This window comes from Rhinatrema bivittatum, chromosome 3 (genome assembly GCF_901001135.1).
Source record: "Rhinatrema bivittatum chromosome 3, aRhiBiv1.1, whole genome shotgun sequence".
Lineage (NCBI taxonomy): Eukaryota > Metazoa > Chordata > Amphibia > Gymnophiona > Rhinatrematidae > Rhinatrema > Rhinatrema bivittatum.
In genome coordinates this window covers 459,941,144-459,961,555 of record NC_042617.1, presented here as the reverse complement: position 1 = coordinate 459,961,555, position 20,412 = coordinate 459,941,144, and the positions used below count along the sequence as shown (strand labels likewise).

Sequence of the window (20,412 nt, the reverse complement as noted above, 5' to 3'; positions counted from 1 at the left end):
CGCTCTCCACATGCACAGGCTTCTCATTCCCTAAATCACATTCTTTCTCTCACATTCACACACATCAGTCTCTTTCTCTCACACACAGTCACCTTACCAACCAGTCTCTCTCTCTCATGCATGCACACACACACAGGATTCCCACTCCCATGCTCTCTTTCACATAATCAGGCTTCTCATTCCCATGCTTTTTCACACACACCCCCACAACACCAGGCTTCTTACTCCCATGCTTTCTCACATACCCAGATTTCTCACTTCCATGCTTTTTCTCTCTTTCACTCACACACACACACACATCAGTCACCTCCCTGACCAATGTCTCACGCTCACATACACATCAATCATCTCCCTGAGCAGTCACTTTCACTGTCTCTCACATATACACACACATCAGCTCTCTGACCAGTTTCTCTCAATCACACACATGCTCTCAATCAAATACATTCTCTCACTTACACATAGGCTCTCAATCACACACACATTCTCTCACTTACAAACAGTCTGGCTGACTGCTTCTCTTTCTCTCACTCACTTCCTCTCCCCCCCCACCCGCCCCTCCCCGAGCACAGATGGTAGCTGCAGCAGCCGCCTCCTCCAGCCCCCGCAGGCCAAGAAAGAAGAATCCCATCTGCCGCGGGAGGCTCATGCTGCTGTCTCCTTTCTCGATTACCGGCTGCTTCGATTGCTCGGGGGCCGATGCTGCAGCCACCGCTGGTATTTTTCCACGCGGCACGGGCCGGCTCTTTCTTCTTCCCGCGCACCGCGTATCACTTCCTATTCCGGGTCATTGGGGGGTGGGGGGGCACAGGAAGAAGAAAAGGCCAGCCACGGGTGCAGGCGCCACAGCTTCTTTTAGCACCACTGCCGTTTCCACTGGGCTTCAACGTGCTAATAGCCCGGCGGTAACAGCAGCAGGGAAGAAAGAGCAGCGGGAGAGACCGGGAGCACGCGACACACCAGCCGGTGCTTGGCGACACACCGGTTGAGAAGTGCTGCCTTAGACAATATACATTCCTTAGCATTATCTAACATAAATATAAAAGTAGTAGAAGATAACTGCATTAAACCTAAGCAAAATATCTTGGTTTTCTCTCAGTTAAGTACTAATTCATTTTCCTCAAACCAGCTTTTTAATTTTCCAAAACCAATTTTCCAAGCCAATGAAACTTCACCAGTACTATCACTTGAAAGATAAAATTGCACATCATCTGCATAGATGAAATAGATTATTTGTAATGAAGATGATAAAACACATTAAACAATACAGCGGAAAGGGATGATCCTTGTGGAATACCCCTTGTAAAAGGATACCTACCAGAATAACTAATCCCTACTTTCACTCTCTGCATTCTTCCTTGGAGAAAAGATGTAAACTACTTCAAAACTATGCCACCAATGCCAATCTCAGTTAATCTATTAATTAATGTTGAGTGGGAAATGGTATCAAATGCAGCTTTAATATCCAACTGAACCAAAATACCATTTCTCTTACTGTCTAGATCACAGCGAACATCTAGCATAGAAACTAACAGCATTTCTGTACCCCTACCTTTATGGAACCCAATCTGCTTACCATCTAAAATACAATAATCATCTAATAAAATTTCTAACTATTGTAGAAGACAATGTTCTAAAAGTTTAGCTAATAAGCATAAACTAGAGATTGGCGATAATTAGAAGTAAGCTCTACAAATGCAGTAGGATCTTTCAGTAATGGCTTAACTATAACCTTCTTTCAATTTGCAGGAACATCCCCCCCCCCCCCCCCCCAACGATACTAGAGAGAGGTTAATAAAATAAATAGCCAGAAAACATCTAAAATGTATTCTTCACTATTAAGAATGGACACAGATTCAATTCTTTTGTGGAGGATTTAACCTTTCCAAATATCATCTCCAAAGAACTCTTAGAGATGCAATGAAATTGAGGCCACAAAAATTCAGGAGTACTGGCATCACAGATTTTATCACAATGATCACCAGTATCAAAGCTACTTGCTAAATGTTGCGCTCTCCTCTGAAAAATAAATCAAAATCTTCACAATCTGGTTTAGACCCTGACCTACTCTTCCAAGGTTTCACAGGCGCTTTATCAATCTGGAACTGCTCTAAAGGTTTATTCAAAGACTTCTGAATCAAAGTAGAATAATATGCTTTCTTAGTCACTAGTACTAAATTTCTATATTGACAGAACACATCACAAACACATTTATCCTGTTACTTTTTTTTACTTTCTCCATTGTCTCCCAGCTTTTCTTAACTTCTTCCACTGATCACGTAATAAATCATTATACCATGGTGCAGACTTAATCCAACATCTCTTAGAAAATAAGGAAGAGTTGCTTTCTCATAAATTCCTGCCAAAGTGGATTCCCATCAAGACAAGGCCTCATCTAACACTATAAAAGATCTATTATGATCTTTCTCATACCCGGCTTGGTTAAAAAATATATATATATCAGGATCAAATTTCTGCCTCAGAATTTTGCAAATCTCACTAAAATAATAATACTAGTTCTGAAATCCACAAAGAAGCATACTGCCTAGTGATCTGACCAAGGAATAAAAAAAAATTACAGATCAAACACACATTGCAATTTCTAGACAGTACTTCAACTTTAAGTAATTAAATCCAGAATATGACCTGACTTATGTGTCTGCCTATCCACCAACTAAATAAAAAGTAAAACCTCCATCATGGAAGTGAAGTTCTGAACATATGGAGCCAAGTTATTTTTATGAGGAATATTAAAATCACCCAATGCAGGTAAATTTGAATATAAAAGTTGCATAGTTGAAAAAGTAGAGACAGCTATCTCAAAATCACATGCTTTTTTACCTCAGGCATATAAACTAAATAAAAAGGCCAAAGAGTATAAATTTCTTAATAGTTCTTCAAAACTAGGTACTTGTTGAATCTTTAACTCCTGAACTGGAATAAACTCTTTAAATATAATTAAAAGCCTTCTACCAGCTTCTGATCTTGTGTAGATAATCCTAGATGTTGAGATATTAAAGTCTTAGTGGACACAGAGTTTACAGAACTGCTTCCTGTTTACTGTATTAAGAAGTGTCACAATGTAGACCCATGATAGCATACTGGGCTGAGGACCTTGAAAAGACAACTGAGTCACTAGGAAAGGAAATTTAAGTAATTTAAACTCCCTGAAGTCGGGAGAAAATTATTAAGGCAAGATACTAAATATTATCTTTTGGAAGTTAAGAAAGCTAAAAGAAACCACTACAATGAACTATTAAAGAAGCTAAGAATAGACCAAAAAAAGTATTTCAGCTGGTATCTCATATGTCTGGCACTAATTTAGAACACCTGCCAAGTGTAACTACTTTGTCTGCAGACAGTTTCACGCATGCTTTTGGTAATAAAATTAATGCTGTTCATGCTGAGTTTTCTCATAATATGTCATCTTTATCAGCAGCATCACTATCCTCCAATGATCTTAGTTCCATTTTCTTCAGACAGTCATTGCATATCTGTCAGCAAACTGACTTCTTTCAATAAAACTACTAAAGCCAGTTTGCAGATGATCTTCACACAAACAAATGCCACCTCTTCTATCAGTGACCCATTACCCTTCAAATTCATTAAAAATCCAGCAATAGGATTTCATCTATTCCTGCGGGGCATTATCAATACCAGTTTAGAGCACGGTGTATTACCCTCATTCCTCAAAGCCACCACTGTCCGCCCTATTTAAAAAAAATTGTTTTAACCAACATCAGTCAGAAAATTAACATCCAATGTCTAATCTGCCATTATTGTCAAAAATTGAGAACATGGTTCAGTACAATGTTCATGTTTTTTGGAAAAACAAAAATTTGTGTTTCATCCAGGAGTGTCTGGGTACAGGAAAGTTTTTACTACAGAAACAGCTCTCACTATTCTCACCACAGAAATGTCTTTGCATCTTGATAAAAACTGTGCTGTACTGCTAGTGAGTCTTGATATAACTGCAGCTTTTGACACAGTCAATCATCATCATCAAGGGGTAGATTTTAAAAGGTGCGCGCGCTTCCCGGCGTGTACTCATGGACGTGCCGATTTTATAAAATGTGCGTGCCAGTGCACGCATGTTATAAAATCCGTGGGCTGTACACATATGCACACTGGATTTTATATTCCGCGTATGCATGTGTGCGCGGCGTGCGCAGGATGGGCCTAATTTTGTAAAAGTACATGTGGCGACGAGATCGGGCCTCTCCCAGTTCCCTTCTAGTTCACTACAATTAAGAAGTGGACTGGGAGGGAACTTTTCAACCCACCTAACTGACCTTCCTCCCTCTTCCCCTCTCTTCCCCGCCCCCTATCCCTATCCGATATAACCCCAAATTTTTTATTTTACCTTTTGCTCCTTTTCAGGAGCAGTAGCAACTGTCACGCGCCGGCAGAGCTGCAAATGGCCACTGTACTGGCCATTTCCAGTCCCACCCCTCTACGCCCGCCTGACCATCCCGTTCTCTGGGCCTCTCACTTCTGCGTGTTACCCCCATTTTTTTACGCGCATGGCCGTTATTGAACAGACTTTGATCATAGAAACATAGAAATGACGGCAGAAGAACAACAATAGGCCCATCCAGTCTGCCCAGCAAGCTTTCACATTTATTTTCTCATACTTATCTGTTACTCCGACCGCTGAGTTCAGGGCCCTTATTGGTAACTTTTTTATTCTAATTTCCTTCTACCCCTGCCATTGATGCAGGGAGCAGTATTGGAGCTGCATCAAAGTGAAGTATAAGGCTTAATGTTTGAGGGTAGTAACTGTCGTATTGAGCAAGTTACCTCGATGTTTGTATACTCATACTGCTCAGATCAATGCCTTGTTAGATGTTGTCTGGATGTAAATCCTATTTCTTCATTCCCCCCTGCAGTTGAAGCACTATGCTGGATATGCATTCAAAGTGAAGTATCAGGCTTAATTTGTTAGGAGTAGTAACCACCACAATAAGCAAGCTACTCCCACGCTTTTTTGTTTACCTAGACTGTGCAATTCAGTCCTTGTTGGTTGTCTGAATATAAATCCTCTTTTCTTCATTCTCCCTGCTGTTGAAGCAGTAAGCTGCACTGGATATGCTTTCCAAGTGAAGTAACAGACTTAATTGGTTCAGGGTACTAACCGCCACAACAAGCAAGCTACTCCCATGCTTATTTGTTTACCCAGACTGTGCTACCTTGTTGGTTGTTGCCTGAATGCAAATACTCTTTTCCACATTTCCTCTTGCTGTTGAAGCATAGAGCAATATTGGAGTCGCATTAACCGTGTGAACGTTTATTGCATAAGGGTATTAATTACCAGGTAGAAGCCTTCATTCTCGCAAGCCATCCCCATACCTCTTCTCTTCATTCCCATCCTCCAGGCTTCCTGGATCCACAGTTTAAATATTCTTTTTAGAAGACAGAGTTTTCCAAGTAAATTGGAATTTGACCACCTTGCAAAGTAGCAAATTACACTGTGGTGTTCTGCAGGGCTTGTACTATCTCCTATCCTTTTTAATCTTTACATGGCAGCACTAGCAACTATACGCCCGATTTTATAACATGCGTGCGTATGTTATAAAATCCAGGGTTGGCGCGTGCAAGGGGTGCACAGTTGTGCACCTTGCGTGTGCCGAGCCGCACTGGCTTCCTCCGTTCCCTTCCCCCTATCCTGACCTTCCCACCCCTTCCCCTAACCTCCCCCCCCAGCCCTACTCTAACCCCCCCGATCTTTATTTTACCTTTTGCACCTGCCGGCTGATTGCCGTCACGTGATCTCTGACACAGCAACAAATGGCCACTGCACCAGGAGCTGCTGATCCTGTCCACACCCCGCCCCTTTTTTCAAGCTCCGGGACTTACACGCGTCCTGGGGCTTTATGCGCGCCGCTGGGCCTTTTGAAAATAGGCCCGGCATGCGTAAAATCCTCTTGGATTTACGCACATAGGTCTTTGAAAATCTGCCCCTTACAGTCTATTCGTCTATTAGGGGTATGGCTAGACTCATCCTTGAGTTTTTCTCTTCATGTAACCAATGTTCAGAACTCATTATTTTTTATGGTTTCTATAGCAATCCAAACCAGATTTAGCATCTTCAGATCTGAAAACTGACAGAAGCTCTTAAGTTGTATTGATTACTATAGTGCTCTGCTATATGGACTTTCCTCACATCAACTAAGACACCTTCAATTAGGGCAAAACACTGTGGCAAAATTGATTTTTGGAAAAAATGAAGTATGATCATGTAATTCTTTTGATGCAAGCAATTATATTGGCTTCCTATAACTTTACGCATTCAAGTTAAAATAGGTTGTCTGAACGTTTTATGCTCAGGTGGTCCCTCCCTACCTTGCCCATTTTATTACACCTCACTGTTCTTTGTGTCCACTTAGGTCCTCTCAATTGGAAATGCTTGCCTTACCCTCACCTAGGGATATTATGTTAAAAATGCCCAGACTCTGTGAGGAGAGGCAAGATGGCAGCGTGAACCACACACGAACAATTGCTCTCCTTTTCTTTTGATTACCTGGAAAATTACATTCAAAAGGAAAGGAAGGGTCTGGGTATACCCTCCTGACACCTCCCTTCCACTTGACAACGATTGATAATGACATTCGCTTCTGGATCAGCGACGATGGAGGGGGTACTTATCCCCGCTGTGATACCCGGCTGGGGAGTGTCAGAGTCACTTGGGGAAGTTACTCACAGTCCCCTGGATCTTCAGCTCCCATCGTCTCCGGCAGCTACTGGATCTCCGTTCCCAACCACTGTGCAGAGTGATGATGCTGCTCGTGTGACTGCAGAGGAGGGTCGAGGTGGAGTTGTGCTGGCGTCTTCCATGCTTTCATTGAGCTCAATGGAGACCATGGGGTTTTTGGACTCTGCGGTTTGTGCTGTTTCTTCCCAATTGAGCCACTGGGAGAGCATGAAAGGCAGGCAGCAGTGCCAAGAGAAGGTGTCTCTGGAGTGGAATTCCCAGGACATATGGGTGAGTTTCTTCATCTTCCACCCAAGCCAGCAGTAGTTACACTTGATGCTTTGTGGGACCTAATAGCTAGACTTGGCTGCTCAATGAAAGACCATCATGTGCAAATAGAAAATCTTACCAACAGGGTAGATTTCATGGATGGAAAACTTGAAGGTCAAATTAATGATTTTAAATTACAAATGGTTGCATCAGAGGCATCTGTAACTAAGATCCAGACCTGTAATGTTAAAATGATTAAAGATTTGGGCAACGGTTCCTGTAGGCTGAAATTTCTTGAAAATTACACAAGACATTTTAATCTTTGTGTTTTGAATTTTCCCAGAGTTATGGGGGAAGAATCCTAGCGTGCCCTGAGTAAATATTTCCTTGATGTTTTGAAATTTGAAGAAGGGAAAAACCCCTGTATTAATAAAATGCTTTTTCTTCAGAGAAAAGGAAGGCTTCCTCAGGAACAACGCTCTGATGCTCTAGCAAACGTAACACAAATTTTGAAAGATTCTACAATGGAGATTTACGAACGATCAACTCTTGTCATCTCCTTTATTTCTGAACAGGAATTGGGCGAAGTGAAAAAAAGATATTTCAAGAACATTTATGTCTCTTTTCATGGCCAGTTTGTTCGAATCTTCCTGGATTTTGCCTGTGTGACTCGAGAGGAAACGTGATTTTCTTCTTTTGAGACCACAGATTATAGCCTTGGGTTTTTCTTTTGTATTAAGATAACCATGTAAATGTGTTATCCGATTGCAGAAGGAATGCTGTTTTTTTTCTATCCTGAACAACTTAAATCATTTATCAACTCCAGAAATATGTTAGCCATCTCTATTTCTCCTGGTAATAATTAGGTCTTAAGATCCAATATGTATTAGTTGCTGACTACACGCTAAGCCTTGTTTCTTTTTAAATTTTTTCTTCTATTCTCCTTTGTTTTCTGCCTTCCTCCTCAACCAAAAATGTCCTTATTATAAAATGATTTTTTATTGTACCTAGTTTTCTTATTTGTATAAGCTGGCTACTTTTCTTGTTTTTTCTTTGATAATATCATTTTTGTTTTCTTAAGTAAGAATTTGTAACCTATCATTAAAATCATCCATTGTACCTGAAGACTGGAGGGTAGCCAATGTAACCCCAATATTTAAAAAAGGCTCCAGGGGTGAACCGGGTAACTATAGACCAGTGAGCCTGACTTCAGTGCCGGGAAAAATAGTGGAAACTATTCTCAAGATCAAAATCGTAGAGCATATAGAAAGACATGATTTAATGGAACAAAGTCAACATGGATTTACCCAAGAGAAGTCATGCCTATCAAATCTGCTTCATTTTTTTGAAGGGGTTAATTAACATGTGGATAAAGGTAAACCGGTAGATGTAGTGTATTTGGATATTCAGAAGGTGTTTGACAAATTCCCTCATGAGAGGCTTCTACGAAAACTAAAAAGTCATGGGATAGGAGACTATATCCTTTCGTGGATCACAAACTGGTTAAAAGACAGGAAACAGAGAGAGTAGGATTAAATGGTCAATTTTCTCAGTGGAAAAGGGTAAACAGTGGAGTGCCTCAGGGATCTGTACTTGGAGCGGTGCTTTTCAATATATATATAAATGATCTGGAAAGGAATACATCGAGTGAGGTTATCAAATTTGTGGATGATACAAAATTATTCAGAGTAGTTAAATCACAAGCAGACTGTGATACATTACAGGAGGACCTTGCAAGACTGAAAGATTGGGCATCCAAATGGCAGATGAAATTAAATGTGGACAAGTGCAAGGTGTTGTATTTAGGGAAAAATAACCCTTGCTGTAGTTACATGATGTTAGGTTCCATATTAGGAGCTACCACCCAGGAAAAAGATCTAGGCATCATAGTGGATAATACTTTAAAATTGTCGGCTCAGTGTGCTGCAGCAGTCAAAAAAGCAAACTGAATGTTAAGAATTATTAGGAAGGGAATGGTTAACGAAACAGAAAGTGTCATAATGCCTCTGTATCGCTCCATGGTGAGACCGCACCTTGAATACTGTGTACAATTCTAGTCGCCGCATCTCAAAAAAGATATAGTTGCGATGGAGAAGGTACAGAGAAGGGCAACCAAAATGATAAAGGGGATGGAACAGCTCCCATATGAGGAAAGGCTGAAGAGGTTAGGGCTGTTCAGCTTAGAGAAGAGACGGCTGAGGGGGGATATGATAGAGGTCTTTAAGATCATGAGAGGTCTTGAACGAGTAGATGTGACTCGGTTATTTACACTTTCGAATAATAGAAGGACTAGGGGGCACTCCATGAAGTTAGCAAGTAGCACATTTAAGACTAATCGGAGAAAATTCTTTTTCACTCAACGCACAATATAGCTCTGGAATTTGTTGCCAGAGGATGTGGTTAGTGCAGTTGGTGTAGCTGGGTTCAAAAAGGGTTTGGATACGTTCTTGGAAGAGAAGTCTATTAATGGCTATTAATCAATTTTACTTAGGGAATAGCCACTGCTATTAATTGCATCAGTAGCATGGGATCTTCTTGGTGTTTGGATAATTGCCAGGTTCTTGTGGCCTGGATTGGCCACTGTTGGAAACAGGATGCTGGGCTTGATGGACCCTTGGTCTGACCCAGCATGGCAATTTTCTTATGTTCTTATGTTCTTAATTATCTTGCTTGTATAATGTTGAGATAATACAAATAAAATTAAAAAATAAGAATAAGTAATGCCCAGAGAAAAAGGTTTTCTTACCTTGCACAAAGGCTATGGAATTTTCTACCATTGTCTATTCTTCTGGAGAAGGACTATATCAATTAGAAAAGCCTTGAAGACTTTCCTCTTTTTGAGGCTTATGATAACTGTTAGTTTATCTTTTATGAATAGTTTACTTCTATTTTTATGATCAGGACTTGTTTTATTGTAATTTTTATGTTTTTTATTTTTATTCAGTTTTAATATATTTAAGATTACTTTTATTTGTTTGATATGTTATCAACTGCCATTTTAAGAATTATCTATGTGATTTTATTTTTTAATTCATAATTATAATATGTTCCTTGCTTTGATTTACTTTTGTAAAATATTGTGATTAATTAAGCAAGTAAATAATAGTTAAGAGATTGTCCTGGTGGCTGTTCTGTTTCAAGGATATTCCATTTCAAGGATATTTCCTTCCCTTTGAAATAAGTTCACACCAAATCTGTACTAGCCACAGATATATCCAGTCTGTGCTGGGAAGCTCACCTATAGGCACTGTAGTCTCAGGACCTCGGGTTTTTCCATTAAAAATATTTTGTATCAGCCCCTTAGAATTAAGAGCAGTTGAGGGGGGCAGAGTATCATGCTCTGCTGCTGCCTATTAAATTCCTTTTAGTTGAGTTTGCTGGTTAAAATGCCTCCTAAGTGTAAGGCAAAAAGGAGGACTTATCCCTCAGCATACTTACCTTCTCTGAGTCAGCATATGCCATTCTGCAGTTTGAGACATCTGCATTTGATTTGGGGGCATTGGCCCCCATTGTTGCCATTAACAGTGGATAGTTTTTGCCGGCTGTAGATGTAACATCTTCTATCCCCCTTGACAATTGACTTCTGCCAATAGATTGAAGCTCTACTCCAGATGCTTTGCCATCGCAGTCTGATGAGGTCATTCGACGTATCGATTTTGAGGGAGCTGATTTTGGAAGAGCTGTCATTTCAGAAGGGCTGACATTGTTGGGAGAAAATGGTCGTACCATAGCTTTGGATATGGGTGCACCAGTTTTTGGAGATTGAGGTGGCTTCCTTCCTGTAGAACTTCTGTTGGTGTCAGGTTTCTCCCAAAGAAACTGGCAGTAGTTACACTACAGGCACTAAGGGACCTTATGGCAAAGTTTGGATCTGTGTTTTCTGAATATGAAATAAAGGTAAATGATATTTCAAATAAACCTGAATCCCTGGCTTCAGATAATGCTCAATGTCATCAAGAACTGTTGGATAAAATCACCTCATTAGAGAAGGAAGTCAGTGAGGTTAAAGGAATTCAAGCTTCTCTTATACAAGACTATGGGAATATTCATTTATTGAAAAGAGGCTGAGACATTTGAACTTGCATTTTTTGAATATCCAAATGTGGTAGGGGAATTACCACATGTTACTTTAAATAGATACCTAATAGAAGTTTTGTCATTTTCCCAAGAAGCTCTCCCACCTATCAATAAGGTTTACTTTTTACCTACTGGCCAAATGATCTGCAACAGCTAATGTGGATCTGTCCACCTTCCTGGAGTCATCATCATATGAAGTTATAGAAAGAGCAACTTTATTAGTTTATTTTCATTATGAATATGATTTGAGTCATCTTATGAAGAATTTAGGGAATTTATTTGTTTTATTCATGGGTCAAACTGTGAGGATATTTCCTGATCTATAACGATTCATGCAGGAAAGAAGGAAAGCTTTCTTGACTTTACTTCTGGAAACGTGGGCCCTGAGAATATCTTTGCTGTTGAGAGATTACTTTTTATGTTCCTGAAAAGTTAAAAGCATTTATAGATTCTAACAGTTGTTTAATTCCTGTAGGGTTCCCTAACTTGGTTTCTTTTAGTTATATGTATGGTATATATTGTATAACACAGTATAGGCATGCTATGCCTTTTTTATTAATTAATATTTTTCCTTTCTCTCCCTTTATCTTTTGTGGTGTAATGGATATCTGCTACTTTTCTTATTTGAATGATAGTTCTTCATATTTTGTTTCATACAATGTTTCTTTACCATAATCTCATAAATAAAAATTGGAAAAAAAAAAGAAATAAGAACAGTTCTAAATGCTCTGAAGACCTTCAAAAAAATAGAATAGAAAAATAAAATTGTCCTAGTGCAGACAGACAACACCATTGATATTTTCTACTTCACCAAGAAGGGAGGAATGGGATGCTATTTTCTGTATTAACAAGTTGTCAAGATGTGGGCTGAGATAACCTTTAGAGCCAACAGTCTTGCAAAAAATGACAGTGTCTTAGCAGATGCTCATTTGTCACCTGTTGGACCCCTTGAGTGGTGCCTGAATCAGAATATTGCAGACACTCTTCCTCAAATGGGGAATACTTAGTATGGACTAGTTTATGATAGTCCTGAACAAGAACATATCAATCTTCTGTTCTAGAAGGTGATCAGACGGCAAGTTAGTAACAGAGTCTGTCATCATTAGGGGACAGGTCTCGCCTGTATTCATGGTAAAAGTTAGAAGAGATAGAAGAATTATGATTCTCATAACATTGTTTTAGTTAAGAAAAAATGTGTTTTTCTCTGCTGAAGATGTCAATCACAAAATTGATTAAGCTGGGATGTTTTCCAAATCTAATTGCACAGAATCCCTAAAGGTCATTGCTCCACCCAGAATTCTAGTAACTGGCTCTCATTGCTGGATATTGTGAAGGATGTAATAACTCTTGGATTGTATGACAAAGTCTCTTATGTCTACCTGATAGAAGTGTACCTGATAGAGGTCACATTTTTGGTAGCATTCATTTCCATCTACAGAGTCTGAGATCTCCAACCCTTAGTGATTTATCCACCTTGGACTAAATTCTGTCAGAACAGGGTGGTGCTCTGCATTCATCCTAAATTCCTGTCTAAGGTGGTGGTAGATTAGACATCACTTCACTGAATGGATTGCAGATGAGCTCTTGTATTTATATCTGGCACCAACTAAAACTCTGAGAAAATATATCCAGCTTTGTGGTGTTGGGTTTTTTTAGCTTAACAGGACTGGCCTTGCAGTATCAAAGGCCACTGTTTCTAATTGGGTACAGAATGCTTCTCATTTTTATGCCTTGGCAGGTCTGACCAAAAACCAGCATATCAAGGCCCTTTCTGTCAAGCCCATAACTATTTCATTTGCCATTCTAAGATCTGCCTGCTTAGAAAACATCTGCAAGCCTGCAACTTAGAAACTTGTCCAGATATGTATCTGTTGTCACTGTCTTATCACAGGATTGTAAATTTGAGAGGTCCATCCTTCAAGAATTACTTGTAGAATAGTGCTCACCTGCCTTCTCTTGTATGATTTTGGGTTGTCTCCCTCTCTTTTTTTGTGTGTCATTTGCCATTTTGCCAAAAAAAAAAAAAAGTGAATGATGAAAAACAAAACAGCAGGTCTCCTCCACAAAACTTATTTCTTTGTCATCAGAGAACATCTGTTTACAGATAATCAATGTTGCTTTGTCAGTCACAATCCTACACAGTAGCATTTTGGTGCCTCTGTGATTGGGTTGGAAAACACTGAAATAGAGCTTCCTAAATGCTTTCATTGCTGTTGATGATGTTATTATCTACTAATAGGTGATTAACTGCCTAGTACCCCAGCAAAATTATGATTTTTGTTTTTAAATTTAAAACATTACATGTGACATAATACTTCCTTGGGATTTCTTCCAGATTTTTTAGCTAATGCTATTTTATTTTTCTTCTTTTTGGATTCTGATTGTAACTGGATTTTCAAATTGTTTTTCAAGATGGGATTAAAAAAAAATCGTAGCTCAAATCGCAAGGATTGTTCCAGATTTTTTGAAGGAGACAGACTTGCCGACAGATATTTTTATGCTTAGGACCTAAGGACCTTGTTTTTGGTGCAGCATTTTCATTTGGTTACCTTGCAAGAGTGAATTCCCAGCAATACACCTATTTATTTTTTCAGCTGAATCAGTTGATGGGCTCTTAAATTATCACCAACATCAGTATATGTTTGAGCTGCATAAATGTCTTTCTTCTTTGGAAGATTCTGTATATATAGTATACTTGATGCCAAAATTTGTCTGTCTGTTGCTGACTGATGGGGTGCACATGTTTTTTTGTTTTGTTCAATTTAATGTGAATAATGGTGGAGGGTGGAATATGCTGGGGTCCATCTGGAGGGGTGGAGACAGATTGTGCTGTGATCAAATTGGGGAAGGGGGCCTGGACTGTGTTGGGGTTGAACTAGACAAGGGGGCATGCAGGGCTGGGGAAGTAGTGGGTAGACTATGTGGGGATCAAGCCATTGAGGGGGGGGGGTCACAATGTACAGGGATTTGGGAAGTGGGGGGGGGGGGTCACAGTATGCAGGGACAGGATGGGTTGATGTGTGCTGGGTTCAGACTGTGGAAGAGGGCAAGGTGTGCTGGGGCTGGGCCGGTGAGGGGCACAGGGACTCCGGGGGTCGAGACAGAGAAAGGGAGTCGACTATGCTGAGGTCAGGATGATGGAAGCAGGGTGTGCTGGGGCTGGACTCATGGTAATAGTAGGGGGAAAGGAGTCCTGGGATAGGCTAGTGATGGGGATTTAGAGACTTCTGGTGCAGGGAGTGCTGGAGTGCACCAAGGGAGAGGGATGGGAATGTGCTAGGGACTAACTAAAGAGAAGGGAAAGAAGTGCTGGGCTGGGTCAGAGAAGCATGGAATAGTGTTGGGTGGAGAGGGATAGTGAATAGGGGCCTCCGGGGAATTTCAACAGGTGTCAGCTAGTTGTAATAGTAATAAATTGTAATTGTTTAAATGTAGTTATCTTCTCGTTTAGCTTTGCTGGCATGTAATCCAATTATATCCTAATAACATTGTATTATTCTTTTCCATTTTGGATCTCCCTTTTGTGGTAGTGGTGATGCATAGATAAGTGATGTCTTTTTTTGAGTATCTGATAGTTTTCTTGTTTTTCTTTCTGATTCATTGTGCTAAGGCCCATGAAATACATACATCTTCAATTTAAAAAATTAACCCTATCTTGTAAGTGCCTATATTTCAATGCTTTAAAAACATGCTTCTGTTATATTCCTGCTGTCAGGAATTTGTTTTCAGCTTTTATATTACTAAGTCTTCCACAAATTCTTGAATAGATATTGCCAGCTGTGACTTCCTCATAGTTCTTAGCAGAGAGCAATTAGACTATTCAGACACGTTAGCTATGCTTTAAGTCACCAGGTACTGATATAAACTGTTCCATTTTTAGTAGTGTGCAACTGCCAAACATCTCTAAATGTATGTTAAGCTGTCTTAGGAAAATAAGTGTAGGAGCTTGGAGTTGGGTGTAAAACAGCGCAGATCAGTTACACCAGGGAACAGTCCAGTAGGGCTTATTTGGCAACTTTAAGCCACAAAAAAATGGCTTTGTCAACAGGAATAATATAGGAACAGAAATGTCACAGCTTATTAGCTAAAGTCAATAATCAAATAGGGCAGTTACCAGTATTGTGACAGTCTGTGCAGTATAGGCAGAACATCTAGTGCAGGTCAGAAGCTCTTCTGCCATCCTGCCTCTAAGGCAACTGGCCAGGCTTCTTAAGCTTCTTGCTGATTAGGGAAATACCATCACTTGAAGATAGCCAGCCACATGATTATGGTTATATCTTACTCTGGCCTCGGCCAGCTTGCAGAGTTAGAAACTCTGGCTTGAATTCAGCCTTAGATTGTGTGTGTAGCATTGAGGAACATCTATCAAACTGAATGGCATGGCTTCCCAAACCTGTCCTGGGGTCACCACAGCTAGTTAGGTTTTTAGAATATTCACAATGAATATATATGAGATAAATTTGCATACACTGGAAATCAATTTCTCAGTGTTTGGAATTCCTATAATCTTCTCTAATGACTGGGAGAGGGTTGTAGAACAGTGGTTCCCAAATCTGTCCTCCAGGAACCCCAACTGATTAGATTTTTAACACATCCATAATGAATATGTATGATATGCATGAATGCAGTACATGCATGGGAAAATATTTTGAAAACTTGAGCACCAACTAAAACATTTTATAAGCCAGGGCAAATAATTTTGTTTCTTTGTAACCTTTTTGTCTATATTTTTTGGATTTGTGGTTGCTTTTTTTTCTTGTTTTGTCTATTTCAAATTTTTTTTTAATTTTGCTTATTTTTATGTTTTGGGAGGATTTTTTTTTTTTTTTTTGCTGTTTTTGTTTGTCTTTAAGAATTTATTTTGTTTATATGAAATCAATTTATAACAAACATTGGTCAGAACAAATGGGAATCTTATTCTATAAAGTAAAAGTAAGTAATGGGTTTAAATATCAGGGTAGATTTAAATTAGATTAGGAAAATCTGTAAGAGTAGTTTATCTAGAACAAGATACCTAAGATTGGTGAAACATTGGTGGATGATTTTGCAAGTACATTAAATAATCATCTGTATGGGTTAGTAAATTAGATAGTTCTCAATAGATATGGACTTCTCGAGTCTCTCAATCTACCCTGTTGCTTTTATCTTATATTTCAACCCTCCAATCATCTCCTTCCTTTCCCTTACCATCACCTTCTATATCTCCCCCAGGCATACTTATATTTTCTTGCTGGTTTGGGTGCTATCACCTCTGCTGATTGACTGTTTCAACATGTACTATACTCTTTATTTAATGTAAATACATATATATTGCATTGCCCTTTCAGCAATACAGTATTTCTTCATATTGCTCTGAGCTTTTTTTTTTCTTGCAGCTTCATACCATGATTTCATATCCCTGAACTTCTTTTCCAATGGACGCTGCTTGCTTATTGAAGCTTGCTAAATATTTGAATGCTTCTGTCAAATCCTCAACTTTCTTTCTTAGTTTAAGGAGTACATTTTTGTTTCATTCCTTAAGCCTTCTATTGCAGGGCTTACACCATTTTGGTAGCATTCTTTTAAAATTTTTCCATTCTGTGTTTGTTTTTTTTTTGGTTTTTTTTACAAAAGTCTTGCTTCTAGAATTGAACACAGTACTCCAGTTGGGATCTCACAAGTGATTTTTTTCCCTACAGTTGAGTCTTGTGCATTCAAGCATTCTGGTACCTTTACCTACTGCTTTATCACTATGACTAGTAATATTAAGGTTGTCTGGTATGAATCCCTTTCCTGTTTGCTCCTTGCTGGGGTCAGCCCTTCTAATTGATAAGTGCCTAATGGAATATTTTGTGCCTCAAATGCATTATTTCACATTTCTTCCATTCAAACACAGCTTCCAGACCCTTGACCATTCTTCAGTTTCTTTTCAAGTCACTTTACATTTTCTTCTGTCCTTACTATTATGTTTACAGATTTTTGACTCCTCTACAAGCAGGCATATCTTTCTTTCAAGTCCTTGTACAATGTCACAAATAAAAATGTTAAAAAGTACTACCAGTAAATAATGAGACCCTTCACTACCACCACATTTGTAACTTTATCTCCACTAGAGTGAGCTCCACTTGTTTCTACTCTGACTTTATCTTTTCTGGTCCCTTTTCTGTGATTCTGTTATAAATTGTAAATCTGGTCAGAGACCTAATTTATTGTGCATATTATGTGGACTGCATTGATATCTATAGGTAGCAGTTAAGTTATTTTGATACTCAAAAGCTGGCATCATACAGTGCAATTTTATGGTTAATTGTGCTTAATGTTCATACTTTTATTCTTTTGCTTTGATTTAACAAGCAACAAATCAGCCCAAGAAACATCACAGCAGTCTGGTTTAGCATCTGTTCACTGCACTATTTTATCATGTTTAGATATTTCCTAATGTTTTTTCCCTAGTAGTTAAGGTAAAGTAACATTATAGTTTAATTAGACATGATCTGTTCCTTCTGGTATTTAATTTAATGTGCACATAGAATACTTAAGCTAATGTCTATATCATATCAAACATTTTACTTTGGCTAATTCTATAACATATAAAACATTTTTACTTAGAAACTATGAAGGACAAATGAATTTGGAATCAAATTGTTATGCTATGATTTTTTTCTGATTTTCAGTTCTATTGCAACTTAGCAATGATGCCTTACCGAAAGACCTGACTTTGTCTCTTGCCTACCTACTTGCATTACCACAGGTAAATATGTATTATATCATATATACACACATCATACAAAAATATTGGTAAATGCAAACAGCAAATTGTAAAATAGCTAGACCTGTTTAATCTGTTTTATGTAAATTCCCATGTAAAACTATCCTTTAGTATACACAGCGCCTAACAGATAATTTAATGGATAATTACTCTAATGTGGATCATGCTTTGATCAGTGCTTTTACAACTTCATCTAGAAAAGTAATTTAAAAACCACATTTGGGTAAAAAATTCAGATGACTTGTGACTGTAGGTGATAGCCGGCATGGATCAGCAGATTTACAGTATATTCTAGTCTTTTATTGATAACTTGATGATATCACAGTCTCATTAGGTCACACACGGTCTAGAAGAGGGTTCTCAGCCCAGCCCTGAAGATACACCCAGTCAGTCTGGTTTTTAGGATATTCACAACGAATATGCATTCAATAGATATGTATGTGCTACCTCCCAAATCTGCCTCTGACATATTTATTGTGAATATTCTGAAATCCAGGTTAGCTGGTTGTGTTCCGAGGACTGAGTTAAGAGCCACTGGTCTAGAATAAGTTCATGTTTATGAACTTCAGTTAAAAAGAAACCTGGAGTAGAAGCTGTTGCAATGAGAATTTAACATTTGATAAGACTATCAAAGATGTGTTATTGATATTTCCATGTCTTGAGTTTGATTGTGGCATGAAGTCACATACAGTTGTATCTTTTAAGACTGTCACAAACACTTGTCTGTGTCTTTATGATTAAAAAATATTTAAAGCTTTAGTTAGCTCTGCTTAAATGCTATTTCAACAGTATTTTGTTATATGAATTGGAGCTTCTTGGCAGCAAAAATAATAGTTCCCAAGTATACTACTGTTCAGTGCACACTGTTGAATCTGTTTTGCCAAATCTGAATTTAAGTGAATAGTAACACCCATGATACGAACTCCTTGGTGGTAGTATAAGACATGAGGTGCAGCAGAAACTTTGAACACCTGAACAATTCATCTATCAGTGTATTCAGTTACACACAAATGGACTTCTAACATGCAAAATTTGTCGAACCACTTAGTAGCCTTGTCTGCAAGGTATAATATCAGTAAAGCATCATTGAATAAAGACATTGAACATTAATTTACAATGCAAAGCATTGTTAAAAGTTGTCCAGAGATAAAATTTGAATCATTAGCCTGATTCTGTCAAAAAAAAAAAAGCCTGCACAATGGCCTGTCCTACCCTAAACCAGTTTTGCAATGTCAATGTAATGCTTTCCTCTGATTACAACACAGGGAGATTAACACAAGAGCATGGCTTCAGCAGTAATTATAGATTTCACCCATCAGCGGGCATCAAATCCACAATAGAATAATAATTTTTACACAGAAAAATAACAAAATACTAGACTGCTTTATAGAGAAAAGCACTAAAGTTATAGGCACTTAGAGCCCACGTAACCTTTAGAACTGCTGCTGCCCCTGAACAGATGCTGCTGGAGGTATTGCATGGGAATGGTTCTGCACCATTTGACTGCCATATGCCTGCACCGGTATAGTGTGGACAGTAGCAATAGCAGACCTGTTACTACCTGAACTCTGTGGTACAGCCAGGACCTGCAAGAAAAAAAAAAGTACTGTGAATGAAAAAATTTGCAGCTGAGAGAAAAGAGCTCTACCAAGACATACCAGCAAATGTAGTTAAATATATTTCTGGTCAGCAATCTTAGAACTGTGGATAGGTGGGCTAGAAATCTTTTAAAATACATTTTTAAGTCTAGAAAGGGCTATAGTAAATCAAAACCAGGAGGATGAACAGTTGGATTACTGATAAGTAAATATTTGTGACATATGTGGATGACTACCCAGAGTATCATGTTGATACTGCCATCATGTATTTAATTGGCATGAGTAACCAAACTGGATATCTTGAAGGCAAGCTGGTGAGTGATCAAGGTTTCCATAGAGAAGCAAACTGTTATTTCCTGGCGTGTAGCCAGATGGACTCAGTACAAATGGGATAGTATCCGCGTGCTAGCAGTTGGAGACGGATCTGATGTCAGCACGGGGTATATAGCCCCACAGGAAGCGTAGCTATTCAGTAATTTCCGTCTCCAAAGCAGTTTGGAGTGCCTGCACGCTGGTTGAGCGTGCTTTCCAAGACTACTTTAATTTTTCTCTTTTCAATACGCCTACAATTCCTATGGTGTTGGATTTCTTGCAAGAGGGACTTCAGAAGGGTCTCTCCCTCAGCTCCATTAAGGTTCAGGTGGCTGCACTGTCGTGCTATGGTCCCAGGAGGGATGGCAAAACCATTGCCAGGCACCCAGATGTTGCTCGCTTCCTGCAAGGAGTCAAGCATATTCGGCCGCCACTGAAGTGGCCTGTGCCCTTATGGAACCTCAACCTCGTATTGGATTTCCTCGCGGGATCCACCTTCAGGGTCTATCTCTCCGGTCGCTAACATTGAAGTTGGCGTTTTTGCTGGCTATCTGTTCAGCACGCCGTGTTTCGGAGCTACAAGCACTGTCCTGTCGTGATCCCTTTCTCAGAATCACTCCGGTGGCTATCCATTTTCGTACGGTTCCCTCCTTTCTACCTAAGGTGGTTTCACAGTTTCATCTTAACCAAACCATTTCCTTGCCTACCACGGCGGG

The 20,412-nt window shown here is 39.1% G+C and overlaps 1 protein-coding gene across 1 annotated transcript in view; it reads left to right on the top strand.

Moving 5' to 3' along the window:
* The window catches only part of NBAS (neuroblastoma amplified sequence), a 1,239,997-nt gene that overhangs the window by 694,053 nt on the left and 525,532 nt on the right, over positions 1-20,412 (top strand). The window contains exon 40 of the mRNA XM_029595926.1: positions 17,692-17,768. Coding sequence (XP_029451786.1) covers positions 17,692-17,768 — 77 coding nt within the window. The remainder of the gene's footprint in view (positions 1-17,691; positions 17,769-20,412) is intronic.